The 24,273-nt window shown below is 44.8% G+C and overlaps 2 protein-coding genes across 4 annotated transcripts in view; both read left to right on the forward strand.

Moving 5' to 3' along the window:
• PAAF1 (proteasomal ATPase associated factor 1) overlaps window positions 1–9,068 on the forward strand; it is a 29,287-nt gene extending 20,219 nt beyond the window's left edge. For both annotated transcript variants that reach the window (XM_070425601.1, XM_070425603.1), the window contains exons 10-12: window positions 334–416; window positions 5,379–5,461; window positions 7,478–9,068. In XM_070425601.1, the coding sequence (XP_070281702.1) occupies window positions 334–416; window positions 5,379–5,461; window positions 7,478–7,555 (244 nt within the window). In that variant the 3' untranslated portion in view covers window positions 7,556–9,068. The remainder of the gene's footprint in view (window positions 1–333; window positions 417–5,378; window positions 5,462–7,477) is intronic.
• A 2,372-nt stretch (window positions 9,069–11,440) lies between these two features.
• On the forward strand, window positions 11,441–22,405 carry DNAJB13 (DnaJ heat shock protein family (Hsp40) member B13). Of its 2 annotated transcripts, none has more exons than XM_070425604.1 (8): window positions 11,441–11,546; window positions 14,155–14,258; window positions 15,502–15,663; window positions 16,902–17,059; window positions 17,979–18,092; window positions 20,128–20,241; window positions 21,149–21,225; window positions 22,070–22,405. In XM_070425604.1, the coding sequence occupies exons 1-8, from the start codon at window positions 11,479–11,481 to the stop codon at window positions 22,221–22,223; spliced, it is 951 nt and encodes a 316-aa protein (XP_070281705.1). In that variant the 5' UTR covers window positions 11,441–11,478; the 3' UTR covers window positions 22,224–22,405. The 2 variants fall into 2 exon arrangements, with proteins under 2 accessions (XP_070281705.1, XP_070281706.1); XM_070425605.1 differs by lacking the exon at window positions 22,070–22,405 and adding an exon at window positions 21,926–21,985.
• The last annotated feature ends 1,868 nt before the right edge of the window (window positions 22,406–24,273 follow it).

Below are 24,273 nucleotides of genomic sequence, written 5' to 3' on the forward strand. Positions count from 1 at the left end.
AAAATTTTAATATTTCATAACTGTCTTAATTATTTAGAAGCAAAAAGATTTATATATTGTTAACACTGTAAGGCTTCCCCGAAAACTGGAGATATTGGTGGTGACCAGGCTTATTCAGTTCAATGACATGTTTAGAGACAGATTTAGATTCACTCCACAGTATTTTAGAATGGGTTGTCTTGATCTACCATTTAATTATCTTGCAGGAAAAAAGCCATATGAATATTTAATCTCTATTTATGTCCTTTTTGCTATTATGTGGTTAGTACTATATAATCAGGCATTGCTTTTGAAGAAAAAAACTAAAATTGCCCCCTTTACTGTGAATCCTAGGGCTCCAGTACAAGTCATCCACAGATCAGGAGCACCAGTTCTATCCCTGCTGAGATTCAGAGACGGATTCATTGCTAGCCAAGGTGGGTCCAAGGGCCAATGAGGAGAGATGGTTCCATGCAATTCAGTTACACAGAGGTTTAAGAGTCTGGTCTGTGGCTGTGCTGGAGGCATGGTCCTCCACAATTGTTTGGCATATTGTGCTTATCACATAGTGTTTCTCACCCTACATTGTAATTGTCTGTGTCCCCCTCCAGTCCAAGCTCCTTGACAGTAGTGACTATGCTATTCATTGTATTATCTCCAGCATTTAACTTAGTGCCCACTATGTAGTTGGTGCTCAGTAAACATTGGTAGAGTAAATGTATTGTCCTTTATTGTAAAACATTGAGGATTCAATAATGAATCAGTGACAGTCTGCCCTAAAGGAGCTCACAGTTAGTAAGGCATTTAAAAAAAAAATTTATCAGGAACAGCTCAGCAGGTAAACCTTATTGTCCAGATTACAATACATGCCCATGCCAAACACAGTCACCAGCAAGGAGAGTACAGTTACCATAATTCGCTTGGGCTAATCAGGCTCCTTTCCACGTCCCTGTTACTGGAAGGAATCTGGGCTTCTGCCAATCAGGAGAAGAGCAGGAAATAGGTGAGTAGGCAGCCAACAGTCCTGGGTATTCGTGGCCATCTCTCAAATATATATGGGTACCCTTCCTTCCTGTCACAGTGTGCCTCGTTTCCTTAGCCCTTCTCCTTCAGGATTTCCACACCATAGCAGAGTAGCCAGGAATCTGCAGACCCAATTTTATAGCTCTCTGCACTTGCTCTCTCTCAGTCTCTCTTTCTTCCTCCCTGTCTTGGCATCAGTTTAGTGACGCAACAGTACTCTTTATGGAGCCTTAATAAGAGAGCATCTGGCATAGCTTGTGACAGCTTCTCTGATGCTGCTGCTACCACTCTTGTGATCCTTTTTCTTTCATTCCGCTGCTGCCATGCCACACTCTTCCCTTGAGATCTCTATTCTGGCCTCATCTTTCTGCTCAAATTCCCCTCTTGTAGCCCCCAGTGATTAGCTTCTTGCTAGATCCAATGGCCTTTAAAGGTATAGACTGTCTTGTCCCTAAGTTTCCGTGAGGACAAGTACTATATCTCTTCATCTCTGTAACCCCAGCTCTTGCACTGAAGAATTATATCAAATATTTGTTGAATGAGTGAGTACATATTTTCATGACTCTGAGTATTAATAAATTTTATTACTGTTAGTCCCTCCTTAAAACTTAGCTCCTTTGGGTGTGTATCGGGGGGGAGGGTGGTGAGGGCATGTGCTGGGGGGTGGGGGCAGCTAGGGAGAGGTCATTGGGGGGGAAAAGGAGACTTATGTAATACTTTAAACAATAAAGAATTAAATACAAAAAAAATACTTAGCTCCTTTGACTTCGGTGATACTAATTAATCTCCTGATTATTCTCTTTCTTCAATTACTGATCCTTTCTCAGGTTTCAGTAGCTTATATGCCTAGCATGATTCATGGCATACTGCATGTTTTCAAGTTGTTTAAATTGAATCCTTTTGTTATTCCTACTATTATTGCCATCCCTAAACCAGAGATATTTCCTAAGTTTAGTCTTTGTCCTTTTCCCTTTTCTCCTCTGTGCTTCCTCAAGGACTGACTGGTCTCATGGTTTCAGCTGTTAATTATTAGAATCCATAGCTTTTAGACCTGACCTCCTACTTGGCCCATATTTTATTGGGCAACATGATATAGTAAAATCATAGATTTTGGACCCAAACTGACAATCTAATCAATGAATTTAAATCATCACTCCATCACTTGCTATGAGATTCAGCCATATATGACTTTCCTAATATATAATAATTTTTTACTTATAAAAATGGCAATAATATATGACTTAATCTAATAGTTCGATGACCTTTGGTAATCATTTCACTTTTCTGTCTCACTCTCCTCAGGGATAATATATGTAAAGTGCTCAACATTAAGCAAACGGTCTATGAATAATAGTTGCTTCTTACTCCTGTTACTGCCCCTTGCCCTGTAAGCCCTCCTAAAAAGTGTTCCTTGTCATCATGATCCAGTGACAGGGCACACACCCACAAAAAGTAGAATTATGCTATCGGGCAAGATATGTTAAAGTTACAGGAATTAGTAAGTGTTACAAGAGATTGACGGGTTGGTTAGAAGCTTCCTAGAGGAAATGGGACTCGAGCTGGGGCTTATCAGGAGGTAAGATTTGCACATAGAAACTTGAGTGCAAAAGAAGACCTATTGTAAACATACATTTTTTTGAGAGGAGAGAAAAGAAACTCAGTACTAGATATCACCTTTCCTTGCTGAAGTAATAACAGTGAGAAATTCACAAAAATTATGGATGGTTTCCCACTCTGGCTTAAAATGAGACTTTTAAGACAGAAGGATTGTGAACAAACCTAGAGTCACATTGCAGCTCCTGAGAAGTCGATGTCGTCTCTGGCAGTTCTGACGAAACAGAGCTTAGTATCCCCGCGGACCAGCATGTAGGCTACCCCGGTCCTCTGCATTTCTCCCTCCCCCGCCCTATCTTTAGGCCACTTAAAAAACATACCAATAACTCTGTGCCAAGGGGATGTGTGGGTGAAGTGAAGAGTAACGTGGAAAAGAGCTAACTCATACCCCTTCTACTTTTGTAACTCTTTTCTACTGGAAAGAAAGGTATAACTTCTGTCATTAATCTAAAAGTAAAGGGAATAAATAAATTTATAACTCTATGTTCAGAGGACAAAATTAAGACAAATAAAAAAAAGTTATCAGGCCCTGGCTAGTATGACTTAGTTGGTTGAGCATCGTGCCATGCACTGAAAGGTCACCGGTTCGATTCCCAGTCAGGGCACATACCCAGGTTGTGGGTTTGATCCCTGGTGGGGGTGTGTGCAGGAGGCCACCATCAATGTATCTCTCTCACATTGATGTTTCTCTCTCTCCCCCTTTCTCTCTCTCTAAAAAATCAATAAAAACTTTTATTTATTTTTTTTAAAATATATTTTATTGATTTTTTACAGAGAGGAAGGGAGAGAGATAGAGAGCTAGAAACATCGATGAGAGAGAAACATCGATTAGCTGCCTCCTGCACATCTCCCACTGGGGATGTGCCCGCAATCCAGGTACATGCCCCTGACCGGAATCGAACCTGGGACCCTTCAGTCTGCAGGCCGAAGCTCTATCCACTGAGCCAAACCGGTTTCGGCAAAAACTTTTATTTTTAAAGAAAGAAAGTTATCAGGAGCCACATTTCAGTTCAATATAAACAAAAGCATTCTATTTCATAAGAAAGAAGTGGGAATTGATGTCATGAGCACCACTAACCAGGAGATGGACAAGCATAGGCTGGTGGCTGCCCTGCAAGGTGCTGAGGAAGGAATTCTGTACTTGGTTTAGAAGTCGGAAATAGATGATCTCTGAGCTACTTTGGAACTCTGATTCACTAGAGAGGAGATTGAAATTGCCAGATTAAATAACTTTTAAAACTTTTTATTATGGAAATTGCCAGATATGTACGGAGGTAGAGAGAAGAATAGCATAATGAACCGTTGTCCAGCTTCAACTATTAACAATTTATGACCAATCTTGTGTCATGTTTTGAAATATATCACAGATGTATTATTTCATGTCAGTATTTCTATGCGTATCTCTAAAAGATAAGGATTTGGTGGGGAGGATTATTTTTAATACCCAAGGATATGTTGATTTATTTATTTGTTTGTTTGTTTTTAGGGAGAGCATGAGCGAGAGATCGTTTTAGAAACATTGATGAGAGAAACATCAATTGGTTGCCTCCCTTACTCACCCCAACTGGGTACTGAACCAGCAATCTTTTGGTGGGTGAGACAATACTCCCAACCAGCTGAACCACCTGGCTGTGTAGTGGGGGGAGATTGAAGGAAGGATAAGGTCCTCCTGTATGTTGCTGGTTGGAGTATATAGATTGATGAACAGAATAATTAAACTAAAATTTATTAACATAATTTTGGAAAGCAGTTTTTCAGATTTCTGAAAAGTTTAAATATTATCTTTTGATTATTTTCAAGTGTTCTATACAAAGTCATAGTCTTAATACAGAAAAAACTTTATGTAAAAGATATTCTTTTATGCCCTAGCTGGTTTGGCTCAGTGGATAGAGCCTCGGCCTGAGGACTGAAGGGTCCCAGGTTCGATTCCAGCCAAGGGCACATGCAGGGTTGCAGGCTCTATCCCCAGTGTGGGGCGTGCAGGAGGCAGCCAATCAATGATTCCCTTTCATCACTGATGTTTCTATCTCTCTCTTCCTCTCCCTCTCTGGAATCAATAAAAATATATTTTAAAAAAAGATATTCTTTTATGCAAAAAAGTTAACAGTAATTATCTTTGATAGATTATAGGTGACTTTTTTACTTCTCTGTTTCTTTATTTTAAAAGTTTTCTTTAATGAGCATGTATTACTACTTTTATATCAAGTAAGACCAATAAATCACCTTAATTATCAGTTTAAAACCCCAAGTTTCATTTATCTATGCTCTTCTGAGGAAAAGCTTAAAAATTAGATATACATTTATTTTCTTGGTATAACTTTTTTCCTTTGCCTAATATATATGGTCAAGATTATAGATTGAAGAATAATTTGTGGGGCATAGATTTTTTTTTTTTTTTTTAGAAAAACATTTATGTAGATAACTTTCCTGTTAAAAGTTATTGCTTAGGATAAGTTTTCATACAGATACCTACATCTGTAGTTGCTTGCTCTGTGCCCTTAGCAGGTATTGCTCATCAAAGACAAACCTTCTTCCCGCAGAAGGCACTTGACCTTCAGATCCTCGGTAGCCTCGCATCTCGGCAGCCCCTGTAGGTCCTCACAGTTGGTCTACATGATGAGACCTGTTTGCCTTTCTAGGTCTTAGGACAATCTTCCTTAGGTTACTGACGTACAGAAATAAATTAAAATATTGAGGTTTTTAAAAACTTCTTTGTATGCAGATTTCTCTTCAGTTTTCTAAATTTTCTTTCTGTCTTTTAGGTGATGGAAGCTGTTTCATTGTCCAGCAAGACTTAGACTATGTCATTGAGCTCACTGGGGCTGACTGTGACCCTGTGTACAAGGTACAGGCCTGACTGGAGACCAAGACTTGATGGTTCTCACCTGGGATCTAGAGCTTTGGAGGGGACTGAATCCAGTTACTTTGTGATTTTTATGGGTGATGAAATACTTAGGGATGGGATAGAAAGAAATCAGAATTTTGAGTCAGAAATTACTTCATCACTTACTAAATCTAGAAACTTGAAAAATCACTTCACCTCCCCAGTCTATCAGTTCATCTGTAAAATGAGGATAATACTGGAATAATGCATATGAAAGCTCCTTATAAATTTAAAATACTATATAGCCCAGTGGCTCAGTGGTTGAGCATCGACCTATGAACCAAGAGGTAACAGTTCGATTCCCAGTCAGGGCACATGCCTGGGTTGCAGGATTGACCCCAGTAGCGGGTGTGCAGCAGTCAGCCAATCAATGATTCTTTCCCATCACTGATCTTTCTATCTCTCGCTCCCTCTCCCTTCCTCTCAGAAATCAATAAATATATTTTAAAATACTCTATAAATATTAGATATTAGTATTTAAAGTTCAAGGCTGATTGTTTGATTTGATTAGAATGGAAAGAGAAAAATAAAAGGGGAAATAATACTGATTGACCAGTCATTGTGCAGGATGTTTTACATGTATTATCTCATTGATTAAGTGTTTTCATTCCTTGAATATAGGTATTATTACTCCTACTTTTTCATACAATTTTAAAAAAATTATGTAATTAATACATGGCTAGGAAAAAAGTCTCCTCTAAGATTTTTTTAGTTTAGTTCTTGTTTTTTAAAAAACATGTTTTTATTGATTTCAGAGAGAAGAGAGGGGGAGAGAGAGAGAGAGAGAGAGAAACATCAATGATAAGAGAGAATCATTGATCAGCTGCCTACTGCACGCCCCAAACTGGGGATCCAGCTGGCAACCTGGGTATGTGCCCTGACTGGGAATCAAACTCTGACGATCTGGTTCATAGGTTGACACTCAACCACTGAGCCACACTGGTTGAGCTAGTTCAGCTCTTCTTTCCAGAAGTTATTGGCATTGACAGTTTGGCACGTATCTTTCAAGACTGTTTTTTGTGCTTATGTATTTATATAAATAATACAGGTTTATCTTAGTTTGTACATAACTGGGATCATCTTATAAGTATTGCCTTATGACTTTTTGTTTATTTGTTTTTATTTTATTTTTAAAATATTTTTTTATTGACTTCAGAGAGGAAGGGAGAGGGAGAGAGAGAGAGAAACATAATGATGATAGAGAATCATTGATTGGCTGCCTCCTGCACGTCCCACACTGGGCATGTGCCCTTGACCATAATTGAACCAGGACCCTTCAGTCCGCAGGCCAACACTCTATCCACTGAGCCAAACCGGCCAGGACACTTGTTTTGTTTTGTTTTTTTACTTATCATCTTGGAGCTCTTTCCAGACAGATGCACATAGATCCACTTTACTTCTAAAAGTTTTTGCATTGTGTTCTATGTTGTGAATTAATATATCATTTTCAGTTTACAAATAAGGAAATTGGGGCCCAGAGGAGTTGAGAAAGTTGCCCATGGTTGTGCAGCTATGCATAAGCAAACCTGAGACTCAGCTAACTTCTGAATTAATGCTATTTTCACTGATTTAGTGGCTCTTAACCTTCTTTGAGTCTCAGACTTTTTTGAGAAGTCTATGAAATTCTCCTCAGAAAAAAAGACACATATTGAGAACTTCCTTGTGTATAATTCTGTAAGGCTCAGGGGTACCCAGGGCCGTTATGGACCATCTATCTCCTCCCAGGTATAGACTTTCTAACAGGCACAACACTAATGGGTTTGCTCTCCAGTTGGGTAATTACTGTCTCTAGTCATAGTGCTCTTGACGATGGCTAGCCATTTTAAAAATACATATAGATGTCATTATTTTCTTGTCTTTGGAGTAAATAAAGCTTCTCAGACTCCCTTGTACTAGTGAGGGTGAATGACAAGGCTCTATCTGTTTGAAATGGAAGAATTCCAGGCTTACTGTGAACTGTGAACTCTTGTATTCCAGGTAGCCACATGGGAGAAGCAGATCTACACATGCTGTCGAGATGGTCTCGTGCGGCGCTATCAGCTCTCTGACCTGTGATTCCTGTGAAGGAGGAGTCCTAGTTAATGAAAACGATTGCCCATGACCAACAATGAGCAGAAACATCATCAGTCCTTCCCGGGGACCGTGCTCTTTGTTGTCGCGGGCACCCTTCGGAAGTCACAGAGAGTCAGCTACATTGGCCACGTGGAACTACTGTTCCACACAAGACTAATGTGAACTGAGTAAGAAGCTCACATGTGCACACTGCATTTGCCCGACTTCTCCTTCTATAAACTCACTGCAGCAACACAGGGGAGGTTATGGATTGCTCACAGTTTGATCACACATCTGTTGTGTTAAATGTTTACAGGACCAGGGGACCAAAGCCTGTTCTCTGAAGGGAATAAAGAGAGTATGTTTGGAGGAGTCAGAATTTGAAAACTTTGTTAAATGTTCTTATTCCAGCAGAAAGTCAGTCAGGCTGATGGAACTCCTTTCTCAGGCACTTCCTGTTGGCCTGGTCTTAGAGGAGGACAGTTAACATGAGCAGTAAAGATCCCATAGGCAGCATGCTGGGAAAGCCTTTTGTACAGGTAGGATGACTACCATCCCAGTTTTCCTTGTACTGAGGGGTTTTCGGCTACCTGTGGCTTTCAGTCCCAGCAAACCGACATGGTCTGTCAGCCTATATACAGGTGATGAAGTTGAATCAAAACATTGTAAAGGCAGTGGCTGTGAAAGTGGTCCCTAGAACAGCTTCTTAGTATCACCAGGGAATTAGAAATAGAAATTCTTGAGCCCACCTCAGACCTAAATCAGAAATTCTATGGGTAGGGCCTACAGTCTATTTTAACAAGCCTTCCATGATTCTGAAGCATGCTGAAGTTTGAGATCTAGAGAAAAAGATAGTATAGGGCACTTTAGTCAGAGATGGAACCCAGGGCTCATAGGATGGCCAGGCTGGTCTGTAGGAGATGAGGTTGGAGAGGCTGGCAGGGCCCGAATAGTGAAGGAGCTTGAATGCCAGATGGGGAGCTTGAACTTCACTTGGCTGGCAGTGGGGAGTCATGAAGGGGTTTTTAAGCAAAAGTGTGACATGGTTACTTCTTTTTTTCTCTAAACATAAAAATGGAATCATTCTGTGTTCTGTGGCTTATTTTCACTTAGTATCTTAGTTCTTTTACATTTAGACCTTCATTCTTTTTAACAATTTCCAGAACATGAAAGCCATATCATTTACATTTTAGAAATTATTAAAGAAAAAGTTTGGAACTTGCAACACTTGAGCTGAGCCATGTAGCTGAGCTCTGGAATTTATTTAAGGGAAGAGGGTAATTCCTGGCTCAGGTTAACAGTCTGGTTTACAGAGTTCTTAAAGGCGTGTTCTCATGTAGTCTTTTGCTACCTTGTGACATACCAGTAGTGAGACTCAGAGAGATGAAGTGATTTGCCAGGGGTCATAGAGAGCAGGAACTTGAACAGTTTATCTTAACTTTAAATGCCATTTTTTCTACCTGTTGCTAATGCCTAAACAAAATTGTGAAAATAAAATATTGTCATTCATTGAGTATCTACTAGTAATCTACTCTGTTCTAGGTTCTATCTGTGTATATTTAATCCTTACAACACAGTTAAAAAGGAAGATATTCCTGTTTTACAGATAAGGAAATTGAGGCTCAACATTAAGTACCAGAGCCTTGATTCGGACCTTGCTCAGTCTGTCTCCAAGGCCTGTGCTCCTTCCACCTAAGCATGTGGCCACGAGACCTGGGACTAGAGCTATTTCACTGAAGAAGTGATTTGTGATAGGTTCAGGTGATCGAAGAGACATATTCCAGAGCTGAGAAACATGGATTCCTAGGAAGTCCAAGGGGACCTCTGAGAAGTCAGATTAAGAAGCCAGGATGAGCCCTGGCTGGTCTGGCTCAGCTGGTTAGAGCATTGTCCTGACACACCAGGTTCAATCTCTGGTCAGGGTACACGCTAGAATCAACAAATGAATACACAAATAAGTGGAACAACAAATTGATATTCATTCATTCCTTCCTTCCTTCCTTCCTTCCTTCCTTCCTTCCTTCCTTCCTTCCTTCCTTCCTTCCTCTCTCTCTCTCTCTCTCTCTCTCTCTCAAAAAAGAAAGAAAACAAAACAGGATTATGGCTTGAGTTCATCACATGGCCAGTGTGTCTGAGTTCCCATTCTTGGACTCACTCTTCTCCATTGCTGTCACATTCATAACCCCCTTTCCATAGGTCTCCAAAGTGGATATCCTGGTTGTGATGGATGCAGCGACCTTGAGAGCTGCTGTGAAATCCACACCCAAGCCTTGTCCACTGTGAATGGACTGATCCCGTTTGTAACAGACAAAGCTTACTTTTTCTTTTGGATTAAGTAGTGCATTCTGGGTAAGGAAGGGTGCACAACCCCCATCCGCAGCACTGCAGGCCCAGTGAAGCTCTGCTAGACCTTGTTTCTTGGTTTTCAGATGCCCCCTTGTGACTTATTGTGAGAAGTGCCTCTGTTTCTCAAGCTGACAATGGCATCAGCTATGGAGCAAGGACTCCGTACCAAGCACAGTCCTCACAATAGCCTTGCAAAGTAAAGGTTTATTTTAAACAATGTGGATATATTTTATTTTTTTTTCTAATTTAATTTATATTTTGAAATAATTTCAAACTTACAAATAAGTTGCAAGAATAGTACAAAGGATTCTAATCACCCAGATCTCCCAGTATTTAACTTTTTATTGTTTACTTTATCACTCTCCCCTACCCCCTTCTTTCTCTTTCTGGTTTGTGAGTGCACTGCTGCCCTCAAGGAGATGAAGCAGAACGTCCCACTCTTTTTTTAAAAAAATATATTGATCTTTTAAGAGAGGAAGGGAGAGGGACAGAGAGTTAGAAACATCGATGAGAGAGAAACATCGATCAGCTGCCTCCTGCACACTCCCTACTGGGGATGTGCCTGCAACCAAGGCACATGCCCTTGACCAGAATCGAACCCAGGACCCTTGAGTCCGCAGGCCGACGCTCTATCCACTGAGCCAGACCGGTTAGGGCAGAACGTCCCACTCTTTAGGGGTGGGCCTCAAAGTGACTTCCCACCAAAACGTACAACCCAGAAAGGGGGAAACGAAGTGACTTTACAGTGGAAAAACCTGGCAAACACTACCTCAGCAGGTGATCAAGATCAGCATCACCAGTGATAAGTCATATTGGTGGGAATACCTTTGATCTGATGTGATGAGAATGGCACTCTGGTCTTCCTTCCAAAACCCACAACCCCCAGTCTAATCATAAAAAACAAACAAAACATCAAATCCTAATTGAGAGACATTCCAAAATAACCAGTACTCCTTAAATTGTCAAAGTCATTAAAAACAAAGAAAGTTTGAGAAATAGTTGTGGTCAAGAGGAGCCTAAGGAGACATGACAACTAAATGTAATGCGGGATCCTAGATGGGATCTTGGAACAGCAAGAAGACATTAAGTTAAAAACTAGGAAATCTGAATAAAGAATGAACTTCTGATATAAATGACATGTCAAAATTGGTTATTATTTGTGACAAATGTACAAAGAACTTGTAAGATGTAATAATGGGGGAACTGAGTGTGGGGTATTTGAGAACTCTACTATCTTCACAGCTTGTCTGAAAATCTAAAACTTTTCTAAAATAAAAATTTATTTTAAAAAATAGCAAAATGCATTTGTTATGAGAAATTTTAAATTAAAACTCATTGTTACTTTCTTAACCCTCGGGTTTCTGAGTTGAGTGATCTTTATCAGGGTCACAGAATCAGCCCCAATTCTCTCAGTTCTTTCATTCACTCTTCCATAAGACAGAGCTGGGAAGGTGGTTTGCTTAGGCAGGAAGGACTATAACTCCCAGAGTGCACCTGTGCGGTTGCCAGGAGCAACCAAGGAATGCAGACTAACAGCCCGGCTAGAGTCAGGGCTATTGAGGACTGCGGGCCAGCCAGCCATGGGCCAGGATTATTACGCTATACTCCATGTCACTCGCAATGCAGAGGATGCCCAGATCAAGAAGGCGTAAGTTGGGACAGGAGCTGGGTTATATGATGGGGCAGGCCCCATCTTCTCTTCCAAATAGATATTTCCTGCACAGCTTTGGGCAAGCGAAGTAAACCTTGTTTCTTCTCGTGCTCCTTGCACACTTATAGCCTGGCTTTGGGCTGCGTCAGGGTTCCCAGTCCATCATCCTTTACCCTCCATGCCCTGTCTTCCCCTCTTAGGTGCCCTGGTTTTCCTAACTATGAAATGGGGACAAAGGAGACATTTGAATTTTATTCTGAATATTATGGAGAACTAAAGGATTGAGAACAGAAGAGTGATCTGGCCAGAAGGATGTGTTACAAGTTTTACTTTGGCTGTCACATGGGTTTTACTGTTGAATAAACTGCATCAAGTTTGGGGGCGTTATGGTCTATTTCTAAGAAAGTCTAGGACAGGAGTTAGCACATTTTTCTGAAAAAAAAACAAAAAACTTGGACAAATAATTATTGAGCAACTACTTAATGAGTTAGGAGATATAAGCATGACTCAGAGATGCAGCTTAATTTTGTGGGTGAATACAGATGTTGAATAAGTCACAAGTGTGATGAGTGTTACAAAAGGGGAAGTGCAGGGTGCTGTGGAAGCTTATACTGGAAGGAGAGAGACCCCTTCAGAGGATGTAATGATAAGGCAAAAGCTGAAGCGTGAAGTAGGGCAGGGGGCTGTCCAGAGGGGAGAGAATGGACTTGACAATTACTTGGCTAATTAGAAGGTAAAAAAAAGGAAGGAATCTAGGATAATTCGATCAATTAAGGTTGGGTAGTGATACTACTACATTTATTGAATTGTACAGGTGCTGTTCTGAGAACCTTCCATCATTATTTCACTTAATCATCCTACAACCCTGGGAGGCAGGTGCCATTATTATCCCAAGGTCACATGCCTAGGAAACAGCAGAGCCCGCACTCAGACACCAGGCCTGCTATCGTTGCCTACGGTGGGCCAGGTCCATTAGGCATCTAAGTGACGTAAGTGGAGAGAGGCTACAGTATGGCTGCAGAAACAAGACACAAACTCGTGAAACAAAGAACAATTCAGGACAGTGTGTCATGTCACCCACTGTTCGGAGCAGCTCACTGGCCTTTGGGGCCCGTCTAGGGACATATCATGCGGAGGGAGGGCAGTTGGAATCCAGAACGATGAGCCCAACTTAAGCATTGGAAAGATTTAGGTCTGAGTCCAGGTTCTCCTACTTGCTAGCTGTGTGACATGGGCAAATTACTTAACCTCTCTGAGCCTCAGTTCTCCCATCTCTCCCTAAGAAGGGGAGGAGGGTTGTCATGCTATTAAATGGGATTATATGAGATAATGAACATGAATATGCCCACAATCATTTGCATCTGAAACCATGTATTTAGTGATTAAAAGAACTGCATATGTTTCAAACAACGGCGCTTAAACCTTCTCCCCTGCAACAGCTCTTAAGGGATGAGTCACATGTATAACACACTCTCCCATAGGAGTACCTAGATTTTGCCACCACCCCCCAATTTAAACTTATATAACAATGATTCATAATCAGTCACCAGTGAACGTTTTCAGTGTCACTCATTCACTGTAGGTTGCTACAGCGGCACTGTGACTCCACCCGGTCTCCCACTCAGGAAAGCAGGTGAATGAGAGTAGGTGATACTACTGTGGAGATCATTTTAAAGCCACTCACATTTACATGAAAAACTGAACTCTTCTCAAATCTCTTTACTCTTACTGATAGAATTTACTTGCAAATCTCCTCAGAACTGACTGCAACCTCTGTCATGGAGAAGGGCTGCTTTAGAAGTCTCAGAAGGGTCGTGACAATTATCTTTAAGTCTCTCGAGGTAGACAGAGCAGATTCTCTGCACGGCCTCCAAGGGCTGAGCCAGGACCTTCATGGATGAAGAGATAGGGTCCCAGGACAGCAAACCCAGCTCAGTAAGAGTTACTGTTGCCTATACTTCGGAGCCGTCTCAGATTATAGGCAACAGCAACTGGAGACAGTGAAAGCACCTGACCTGCGTAGAGTGCAGCTCTGTACCAGGCCCTTTGACACCTTATTTTATCTACTCGTCCCAAGAGGTCTGTGTGTCCGTTCAGACACCAAGACAGGATTAGAGGTGTAAAAAATGTATTGGGGAAACACTTGGGGTGAAGGGGGAGCAGGACTGTGTAGATTTGACACCTGTGGAAGGAGAGAGGGCAGGAAGGTTTGGGGAAGGAAGGCTGCAGAAAACCTCAGCCAGGCTGATGAGGAGGCCTCAAGCAGCAGAGGTTGTGTGATGAGGGGCCCTGTGTCCTTCAGAGTTGGGCCATCACTAATATCCCCAGCATCTTTATCCATTGGCTGGGAGCAGCTGGGGTTGTGGGGGGCGGGTATAGGATCAGCACAAAGACCCTGGGTAGGGACAGCCGCTGGGCTGTCAGTCAGCTGTGCTCCCTACACTGGGTTCTCTTCAAGGGGGTCTGAACAGTGTACTTCCCTGGCCACCGCAGCCCTGATTTACAGCTGGGCACACCAAAGCTCTAAGAGGCCCCCAGGCAGTAGAAAGCTGAGCCAGCTCTGAACCAGGTCTGCTAGGACTTGTTCTAACCCTCCCTCCTCTAGGTACCGGAAACTTGCCCTGAAGAACCACCCACTGAAGTCCACGGAGCCAGCCTCAGTGGTGATATTCAAGCAAATAGCGGAGGCCTACGACGTGCTGAGCGACCGTGAGTGACTGGGGCTGAGCCTGGAGGAGTGACTCCAGGACATCTCCTCTGCCCCACCTCGCCATTAAGATCATTCCTTAAGTTTCTGAATGTTGGGCTTTCTGAGGAGCCTCGGCATACAGTAAGCAGGATCTAAATAAACTAAGAAAGAAAAGAATGAAGAATTGCTTTTCTCAGGAGACACAAGCTAAGGTGGAGGAGGTGGCATGGAGAACCCCCAGATCAAGCTGATGAGCTCACCCGGTCTGATCAGAGCAAGAGGTGGGGCAGGACTCCCCACATCCCCCACACCCGACTGTCCCTTACAGGGATGGAGAGAGCTCGATGCTTGCTGCCAAGGGAAGGAGGCCAAGGCTGAGGCCCAGGTTATCCTTCCCAGATTTACTAAGTAGCTACGTCTCCATTTCCCTGAGTACAGCATAAAAGGGCAGAGCGCGCCCAGCTGGCATGGCTCAGTGGTTGAGCATCAGCCTATGAACTAGGAGGTCATGGTTCAATTCCCAGTCAGGACATACGTCTAGGTTGCAGGCTCAATCCCCAGTAGGTTTCTCTCTCATCATTGATGCTTCTCTCTCTCTCTCTCTCTCTCTCTCTCTCCCTCTCCCTTCCTCTCTGAAATCAGTAAAAAAAAATATATATATATATATATGTTTTTTTTAAAAAAAGGGCAGAGAGAGGCCAGTAATTAGGACATTTTTCTCCTATGGAAACCAGAAGAGTGGAGGAAGTGATTTCCCACCCCTGCCTGGGGCATTGCCCACATGGGTTTCCCAAGCACTTGTCCTGGAGACTGTACTCAGGGATATTGTGCAGGAGAATGGACAGATCACTAAGGTTTTTCCAGCCCGGAGTTTTCAGGAATTTAGACCCTAGGGTTTCAAAACTCTAGAATTTGGGAGCTCTAGAATTATTAGATTCTGAAATGTCGAGGTTCTAGGATTATTTTTACTGTACAGATGAGATAGCAGTTATGATGGATTAAACTAAATCCCAGAGGGATAGCCTGACCCTTAGTCTCCCTGTTTCTACTCCAATCCCCACCCCTCCTCAGCAAAACATAGTCTTTCCCATCTCTTCTCTGGAGGAGGGCATACCCAGATCCACCACAACGAAATTAAACCCCTAACTAGAAATATGGGTGCTTTCATCCTATGTTCTTCCCCATATCCTCCTCCTTCTCAGCCTTCTAGCTATCTTAGCCCCCAAGACTCTGCCTCCTTCTCAAAGTGGCATATATCCACAGCTGTGAAGAGAAGCATCTATGACAAGTTCGGAGAAGAGGGTCTGAAGGGCGGGATTCCTCTGGAGTTTGGGTCCGAGACCCCTTGGGCAACTGGTTATGTCTTCCATGGCAACGCTGAAAAGGTTTTCCATGAGTTCTTCGGAGGAAACAACCCCTTTAGTGGTAAGAGGTTCTGCCTATCCCCTTGCCTTGGACATAGCTGTAAAGGTGCTTTTCTTCGAGTAGTTTTTTTCCCTTTTACATATATATGTACCATGGTAAAGAAATAATTTATTGAAGAATAAATTACAGCCTTCCAGTCCTTTCCCAGAAGCAGCCACTCACAGTTAACATTTTATGTATTATTCCAGAGATTGTCTATGCATTTCTGAGCATAGTTTTATTTTTACATAAACCTTTTATTTTATTAAGAAAGTGGGCCCACATTGTACACACAGTTTTTTTTCACTTGTCTTATTATAAATTATATACAGATTTACTTTATTCATTTCTACGGCTACGTAAGCTTTCATTGCATAGGTGTGTGTGTAAGTCAGATGACTCCATGGATGGATGGGTGGATGATCACAGGTCCCAGGTCTCAGAGAGACGGACAAAGAGTTGATTTCTGAGGCTCAGAATCACCTTGCAAGGAGTTAACCTTCAAACCTGTCTTCCAGGCTCCAGTTCTGCAGCTCAGGAGAGTAGATTTTCACTGCCTGGCTCGCCCAGCCCCTTCTTCCTGGCTATACCATAGCCTTTCTGCATTTCAAAAGTTCTCTCTACCTCTTTTCTTTTTTTTAAAAAAAATTATTTATTGTCTAAAGTTTTACATATGTCTCCTTTTTTCCCACTTGAGGCCCCCCCCCCCAACACCTACCTCTTTTCCATGTTACTATGATAAGTGGGCTACAGCCTACTGCCCCTTCATCTCATATACCCCTCCCACTGTGCATTGCCTTCACCTATCTGCCAAAGAAACCTGAGTTTATAATAAACTCCATGTAAGACTGGGAAAAGCAAGAGACGTGGATTCAGATGGCCTGTTTCAAATCCATGTGCTGCCACTTATGAGCTCTGTAATCCTGGGCAAATCTCTTCATCTCTCTGAAACCTTAGCTTCCTCACTATTAAGTGGCTATAATAGTCCATTGCTCACAGTTGTGGGGAAAGGAAGTCAGGAAAGGGGGGGTGTCCAAAGTGGGGGATGAAGCAATGGGGAGTGACAAGGGATGACAATCATTGGATCTGCAATTGAGGACAGTTTCTTGGTCCAAGTCTGAGTCTTCAAGATGGAAATCGGATGCTAGGTATTACCAGCACCCAGTTTCCTTGGGGACTGAAGAGGAGGGGTAGGGGAAGTTCTATCAACCCAAGTCTCTAGACACAATTCCTCTTACTCCTCTCCCCACCTCCTGCAGAGTTTTTTGATGCAGAAGGACAAGAGGTGGATTTGAACTTTGGGGGGCTCCGGGGCCGAGGGGTCAAGAAACAGGACCTCCCAATAGAAAGAGACCTCTACCTATCCCTGGAGGACTTATTTTTTGGCTGCACCAAGAAAATCAAGATCTCCCGCAGGGTGAGTACTTGGCTTGTTCCTACAGGGAGCCATCAACTGTCCCCTCCAACCCTAACAGTCACCCTGACTCTAGAGACCTCAGGTTGGTCTCTGATGGAATTCTGCCATCTTAGACTCAGAGACCTAGGATTGCAGAATACTAGAATCTGGAGTTTGGAAGGGACAAGTGAGGCCTGGTTCTTTCCTCGTGTAGGAATTCCCTCTGCAACATTTCTCATTGGGAGAGGATCTTTCCCTTCTCAGTTCAGCCACATCCCCATGGGCTCTGAAAGGGAGGAGCTAAAACTGTGACTTCTGCCCTCTGGATGTTACCAGACCATACCCTCAGGATTTCATCTGGGGTATGATCCATGAGTAAGAAAGAGCAGTGTGGGAATTAAGGGTGGGCTGGGAGACAGTCCCTGAGGGGACTGGTTGAGGAATTCTTGGCCCAGCCCTGTGCTAGCACAGGAACAAAGTCCCCTCAAACTTTGCCCAGCAGAGTAGATGCCAGTTGTGGTCATGCTTTCCACAGATGGCACCCATTTGGGCATGCGATTGGGGAATAGATGGGTGACATAAGAGGGGAATGCTTCAGCTGATGCTCAGATATGTTGAGCTGTGTCATCCTCTGGGGTGAGAGAGAGGAATTAAGTAAATGTTCACTGTGCATCTGTTTGTGGCCAGGGCCACATGATTTCCAGGGCTGGAGTGGTTTGATCCACTCATGGTGACTGCTTGGCATCTGAGGTCCTGGCCCCATAACATGCCCGCCATCCTGGAATCCTAAGTTCCTGTTCTGGTGGAATGGGGTGGGAGTGGCAATGGCTCAAGGCAGGTTCTCCCCATTGCTAGAGGATTGAGCTCCAGCGCAGATCCTTCGGCATTTCTTTCACCTTGGGAAATCCTGACCAATTCTCCTCCCACCATCCCACTGCAGGTTCTGAACGAGGATGGGTATTCCTCTACCATCAAGGACAAGATCCTCACAATTGATGTGAAGCCTGGTTGGAGGCAAGGCACACGGATCACCTTTGAGAAGGAAGGTGACCAGGTGAGAGGGAAGGAAGCTGATTAAGGTCAGTTCCAGGAGCAGTTACCTGGGCTCAGGTGGTGGGAAGACAGGGTGGGGGGCAAGGAGGCAATACTTTTTTCTGCTCCTGTGAACCCTGGTCTGGCAGGGAGAGCAGTCTGCAGAGTGGGTGAGATGATCCCTAATGTCCCTTCCATGGGACAGAGCCTCACAACACCTCTGTGAGTGGGCAGCTTAGGGCTTCTCTCCATTTTGCAGAGTGGGAAACTGGGGCCCAGAGAGGGGAGGCCCTTGCCCAAGGCAAGAGCACAAGAGCTGAAAAGAGAACCCAGTCCTAACTCTAGTGCTTGAATTTCTTCAGTGTTTCTCTGAGTAAAATCCAACTATAGGAACTACTCAGAAAGCACTTATTAATAATTTTAAATACTTATTTAAATAAAAATATAAAATTATTGTCCAAGGCAATGGATGGTGTCTTCAGAGCTGAGAGAGATTAACTTCTCTGCTGATACTTCTCGCTCCCTTTCTCACCTATAAAACATTTACTTCCAAAAAAATCTCTTCTAGACCCAACTCTAATGTTCCCCGCTGGGCAACCTTCCCACTTGGGTCAGCACCTCCCTGAGCTCCTGCCTGTTATAGTAATAAGTTTGAATTTATAGTGATAGGAAATAAAATTGTATTAGTGTGTGGTTTGGTATTATAAAGTTCATTCTAAAACTCCATCTTATATTGGAGGCATAACTTCATTTTGTATTAGAAGTGGAACTTAACCTGTGTGTGTTAACCTGTGTGTTAACCTGTGTGTGTTAACACTTAACCTGTGTGTGTTAACCTGTGTGTTAACCTGTGTGTGTTAACACTTAACCTGTGTGTGTTAACCTGTGTGTGTTAACCTGTGTGTTAACCTGTGTGTGTTAACACTTAACCTGTGTGTGTTAACCTGTGTGTTAACCTGTGTGTGTTAACACACACAGGTTAAGTTTCACTTCTAATACAAATGAAGTTATGCCTCCAATATAAGATGGAGTTTTAGAATGAACTTTATAATACCAAACCACACACTAATACAATTTTATTTCCTATCACTATAAATTCAAACTTATTACTATAACACTGCCCTTAGGTTCCCTTTATCAGTGTTGAACATGCTGAGGATTCACTCTAGACTGGAGCTCTTGGGGGTGGGGGCAGGTCTGATTCTTCTGTCTCAGGGTGCAAAAGAGACCTCAGTAGAATTTTGGTGACTTGGTGAAGTTTGGCAGGACAGAGGCTTTGTAGAACACCCAGCTCGGTGTTCCACCCACCATCTAAGGAAGCCTGTCTCCCTTCGGCTGAGTGCATCTATTTGGGCATGCTCAGTAGAGGAGAAAGAATGGGTTGGGAGCACAAATTCATCAGGGAAAATTTTCTCAGAGGAGAGGCTATGGAGTCAAACTGTAAGGGCCCATCAAGAATGGTCTAGTCCTAGCCGGTTTGGTTCAGTGGATAGAGCATCAGCCAGGACTGAAGGGTCCTGGTCAAGGGCATGTACCTCGATTGAAGGTTCGATCCCCGGCCCTGGTCAGGGCATGTGCGGGAGGCAACCAAAATCGATGTGTCTCTCTCACATCAATGTTTCTCTCTATGTGTCTCTCCCCCTCCCTTCCACTCTCTCTAAAAGTCGATGGGAAAATATCCTCAAGTGAGGACTAACAAAAATAAAAATTAAAAAAATTTAAAAGAACAATGGTCTAATCCAGTGGTTCTCAACCTTCTGGCCCTTTAAATACAGTTCCTCATGTTGTGACCCCCAACCATAAAATTATTTTCATTGCTACTTCATAACTGTTAATGTTGCTACTGTTATGAATTGTAATGTAAATATCTGATATGCAGGATGGTCTTAGGCGACCCCTGTGAAAGGGTCGTTCAACTGCCAAAGGGGTCGCGACCCACAGGTTGAGAACCGCTGGATCTCATTGTTTTGATGAAGACCTGGAGACCAGTAGAGTCAATAACTTGGCCAAGATCACACACCAATTAGTCCTGTCCTCCCTTGGCCCCCTCTGCCCAGGGCCCCAACATCATCCCAGCAGACATCATCTTCATCGTAAAGGAGAAGCTACACCCTCGCTTCCGCAGGGAGAATGACAACCTCATTTTTGTAAACTCCATCCCCTTGGGCAAGGTGAGTGGCTAAAGTGGAAAATTCGGGGGTGGGTGGATCAGAGTGAGCTCCTCCTGCCCTAAGGGAGGCCCTGAGGCAAGCAGGCCTTCAGAATGTGGTGAGTGCCACAGGGAATCTTTGTGGCCAGCTTCACTCCTGAGCATGAGTGTCCCCTCCACACCCTTACAACCCAAGCAAAAAACGGCACCAGCCTAGACTTTGCTTCTCCTCCCCGACCCACCTGCAGTCAGTCACTAAGTCCGGTCAATTCCACCTCCAAGTCCCTCTCCACTTGGTCCACTTCTGTTCATCCCCCGCATCTGGGTCTGAGCAGCAGTCTCTTTGGTGGCCTTCCTGACTCCACCAGCAGTTTCCTTATCTGACCGTGCCACACTCCTGTCTAAACATCTTTGCATGGCATTGGAGGCCCTCTACAATCTGGCCTCTGCTGATCTCATCCCCTGCCCTCCAGCCACCATGGCACTTAGAGCTCCTGCCCATTTGGTCCATTTTCACACCTTCATTCTCTTGTTTATTCTGGCCCCTCTGCCTGAAGTGCTATCTACCCACTTTGTCTAACTGGTAAGCTCCTCCTCACTCTTTAAAGCCCTCATCAACTGCTACCAGCACAGTGTAGCCCTTTTGTTCACTCCAGAATGGTCTTTTGGGGGGTGGCTCTCCTTGGCTCCCACCGACCCCTCTACTTCCCTCTATCATAACACATATCAACATCAGTCTTGCCTACCAGACCGAACTCCTTGAGGGCAGGTAATTGTCTGGCTCACTCACCTGTTAGTTCTTGGATATCCCTTTATCTCCTTGAGGCTCAGCTTGGGGCCTGGTACTAAAGAGGATTATAAAGTGCCTTCTGAACAGAATGGCCATGGGGTCCTTCCCTACTCCTGCCTTTGGCCCTAATGCCCCCTAGGCTCTGACCTGCTGCACCGTGGAGGTGAAGACCCTAGATGACCGGCTGCTCAACATCCCCATCAATGACATCATCCAGTGAGTCCATCTGCTGGGGCCTCCACAGGCAGAAGCGCTGGCTTGGGCCTTAGAGGGGAGCATCGGACAGGTTGGCCTAGTGCAGTTGTTGAGGTTGCACTAAGCACAAGGGGGCGAGAGAGGACTAAAATCCAGTCTCCACTCTGCCTCTCCGGGCCAACGGGGTGCCTTTTTCTAACGTTCACAAAGCCCCTTTAGAGGCTAGCAGTGGTCGGCAAACTGCAGCTCACGAGCCACATGGGGCTCTTTGGCCCCTTGAGTGTGGCTCTTCCACAAAATACCACGTGCGGGTGCGAACGTACAGTGCGATTGAAACTTCATGGCCCATGCGCAGAAGTCGGTATTTTGTGGAAGAGCCACACTCAAGGGGCCAAAGAGCCCCATGTGGCTCGTGAGCTGCAGTTTGCCGACCACTGGGCTAGGGGCCCACAGTGTTAGGCAATCCTTGTTGCCTTCATCCTCCATCCTCCAAAAGCTCTCATTAGAGTTCCGAGTTAACCCCAATGAGCCCTTTCCAAGGAGGGCCCTCTGCATGGGAAGCTTTGCTCAGCAGCCCAGCACTCCCCACCAAGCCAGGGTCTACTCACTCGTTTCCCATTACTAAAATGAGATTCCCGAAATACTCCCAGAAACTCAGTGTAAATGGGTTCTCAGGGAGCAAACTATCTGGAACAAGCCAGCCTCCTCTCCTCCCACCCAGTTCTGGCTGAAGAAAGCTACTGCCCATGGTGGAAGCTGTAGCGACTGCCCCATGCCTGAGGTGATGTGAGCAGGGCGGGCATGGGCTCTGTCCAGATGCTGCTCTGGGGTGCCCTCTCAGCTCTCTTCTTTCATCTTCTCTCAGTCCTAAGTACTGCAAGAAGGTGCCAGGTGAGGGGATGCCATTGCCCGAGGACCCCACCAAGAAGGGGGACCTCTTCATCTTCTTCGAAATCCAGTTCCCCACCCGCCTCACACCCCAGAAGAAGCAGATGCTGCGCCAGGCATTGCTGACGTAACTGGTGGGCTGGGGGCTGCAGCAGCGGTCAGAGGAGGCTTGTGGGGAGCCTTACCCCACTTCCACTTCCCACAGCCTCGGGTGCTCAGGGAAGCCAGCCCACTGCACAGGTGTGGCATGAGGATGGGCTGACAAATAAAGACTTATTTGCTATCTTCTAGCTACTACACCCAGGAGAGTGTGTTGGAGGGAGAGAAGCTTCATGTAGCCCCTCTTGGGTCCCTGCCCTGACTTTGTGGATGTGGCTGGGTCCCTGAGGGTTCAGAGCCTTTATGCTCCCACCTTGAGAGCCTGGGGCAGTGCTGTGCAGCCTGAGGGTCCCCAGCTCTGCTGATTTCTCAGGACACGTGGTCTTTAAAAAGGGCTCAAGTCTCTAGTGTGATAAGGTCACATTGTACTCGGGAAAACTGAAGTACAAAAGAACACTTGTCTCAGGGCTCAGTGGCGCAGCTGTCATCAGAACCTCAAAGGCCACTTCCCACAGACTCACCCTGCCCAGAGAGACAGCACAAAGGACACAAGCGCTGGAAATGGCTGTTTTCTATCCTGCCAGCCTCAACTCCCTGGCCTGAGCAGCAAGTGGGTCCTGGGCTGCCTCTAGGCATGGTGGCCTTGGGAGCCCTGGGTTTTGTTCCCAGCCCAGCCACTGACCCTTCTTCAGCTATTTGTGAGGACCAGGTCATTGTGTGAAAGTGCTTGGTGAACTTGATTTCAGGCCCAGAACTGCTGTTAAGTGGCCTGCAGGAGTGCCAGCCTCCAGATCCAGCGGAGCCTGTGCAGACCACCCTTGCCTCCCCATCTGCCTTCATCCGTCAGACTGTGAGGTGGGCCCCTCTTCTGTGCCTAGGCTCTCCTGAGTCTAGGTCTGGGCTAGGATAGGTCCAGTTTTATGAGAGTAAGTGGCCACTTTCGTGAAAACTTCGGAGGTGGCAGAAAGGGCTCCACATTGTTTGGATTCCACCATTCAAAGCATCATTATTGGCTTAAGGCTCTTCCTCCAATGGGGACTCAGCAGCACTAGTCAGCCATCTGTAACCTATCAGGGAACGGCAGCAGCAGCCCAAGGTGTAGGATCTGGACCTGGGGTCTAGGGAGTATCTCTGCATAATCATGGCTTTGGAGTCAGATATACCTCAGATGTGCTGCTTACCAGCTGTGCCCTTAGGTAAACCCCTTCCCTTCTCTGAAATCTGATTGATACAAAGATTACAACCCCTATCTTGCAGTCCTTGTGCAAACCAGATGAGTGAAGCCAAATATGACCTCTGAGGCACAACCTGGGTGATTGAGTGGTGGTAGCAGGCCTGTTCTGAGAACAGTGACTGGGTAAGGACATGTGGGCCTGCACTGGGATATTCCAGCACTCCAGGTCTCCGCCAGGCCAGCTGGAAAGCCTGCTACCTCTTCCCCAGGGCGAGACTCTGAAGGAAGATCTTGTTTTTCAGCCAAGAAAGGATGTAAGAGATAGTGCCATGCCTTGTGCTCAAAACCTGGGTCCACTCTATTAATCTCTAATTGATACCTTGTGAGCTAGGCAAAGCAGAGCCTATCACACACCCATTTTATAGGCATTAAGGACTGAGGACCAGTTAGAGGCCTAGTGGTGGTACGCTGTCCAGTGGCTCCTACCACCTTTCCCAGCTCATTGCCCCTGGATCACACCCGGAACCATGGTGAAACCTGGTGCACACCTGTCCATGTCTGGGACACAAGCCTGCTGAAATGAACCAGCTGACATGCCTAGGGTGACAAACTGCCCCTCAGGTCCTCTGGTGTAAAACAGTGACAAGGTGCCGAAGACATTGCCAGGGGCCTCCATTTACACTGACTGCCTGTAGCCCAGTAGAGAACAGCTTGGCTGAGTTACTGGGCTTCAGTCTGAATCAACTCATGGCACCCCGCTGTCCCTCTTGGGGACTGAGGCCTTGAGTTAATTTGTCAGAAGCTGGGCCTTTCTTCCTTTTCCAGGAACCTGTTTAATATCCTGAACCACTTGCCCAGGTGCTGAAAGCCTAGCCTCCAGCTATGACCAATGGAAGTGTAGCAGCATC

Source organism: Myotis yumanensis, unplaced genomic scaffold (assembly GCF_028538775.1).
Source record: "Myotis yumanensis isolate MYYU_CA2020_CCGP unplaced genomic scaffold, mMyoYum1.0.hap1 SCAF_10, whole genome shotgun sequence".
Classification (NCBI taxonomy): Eukaryota; Metazoa; Chordata; class Mammalia; order Chiroptera; family Vespertilionidae; genus Myotis; species Myotis yumanensis.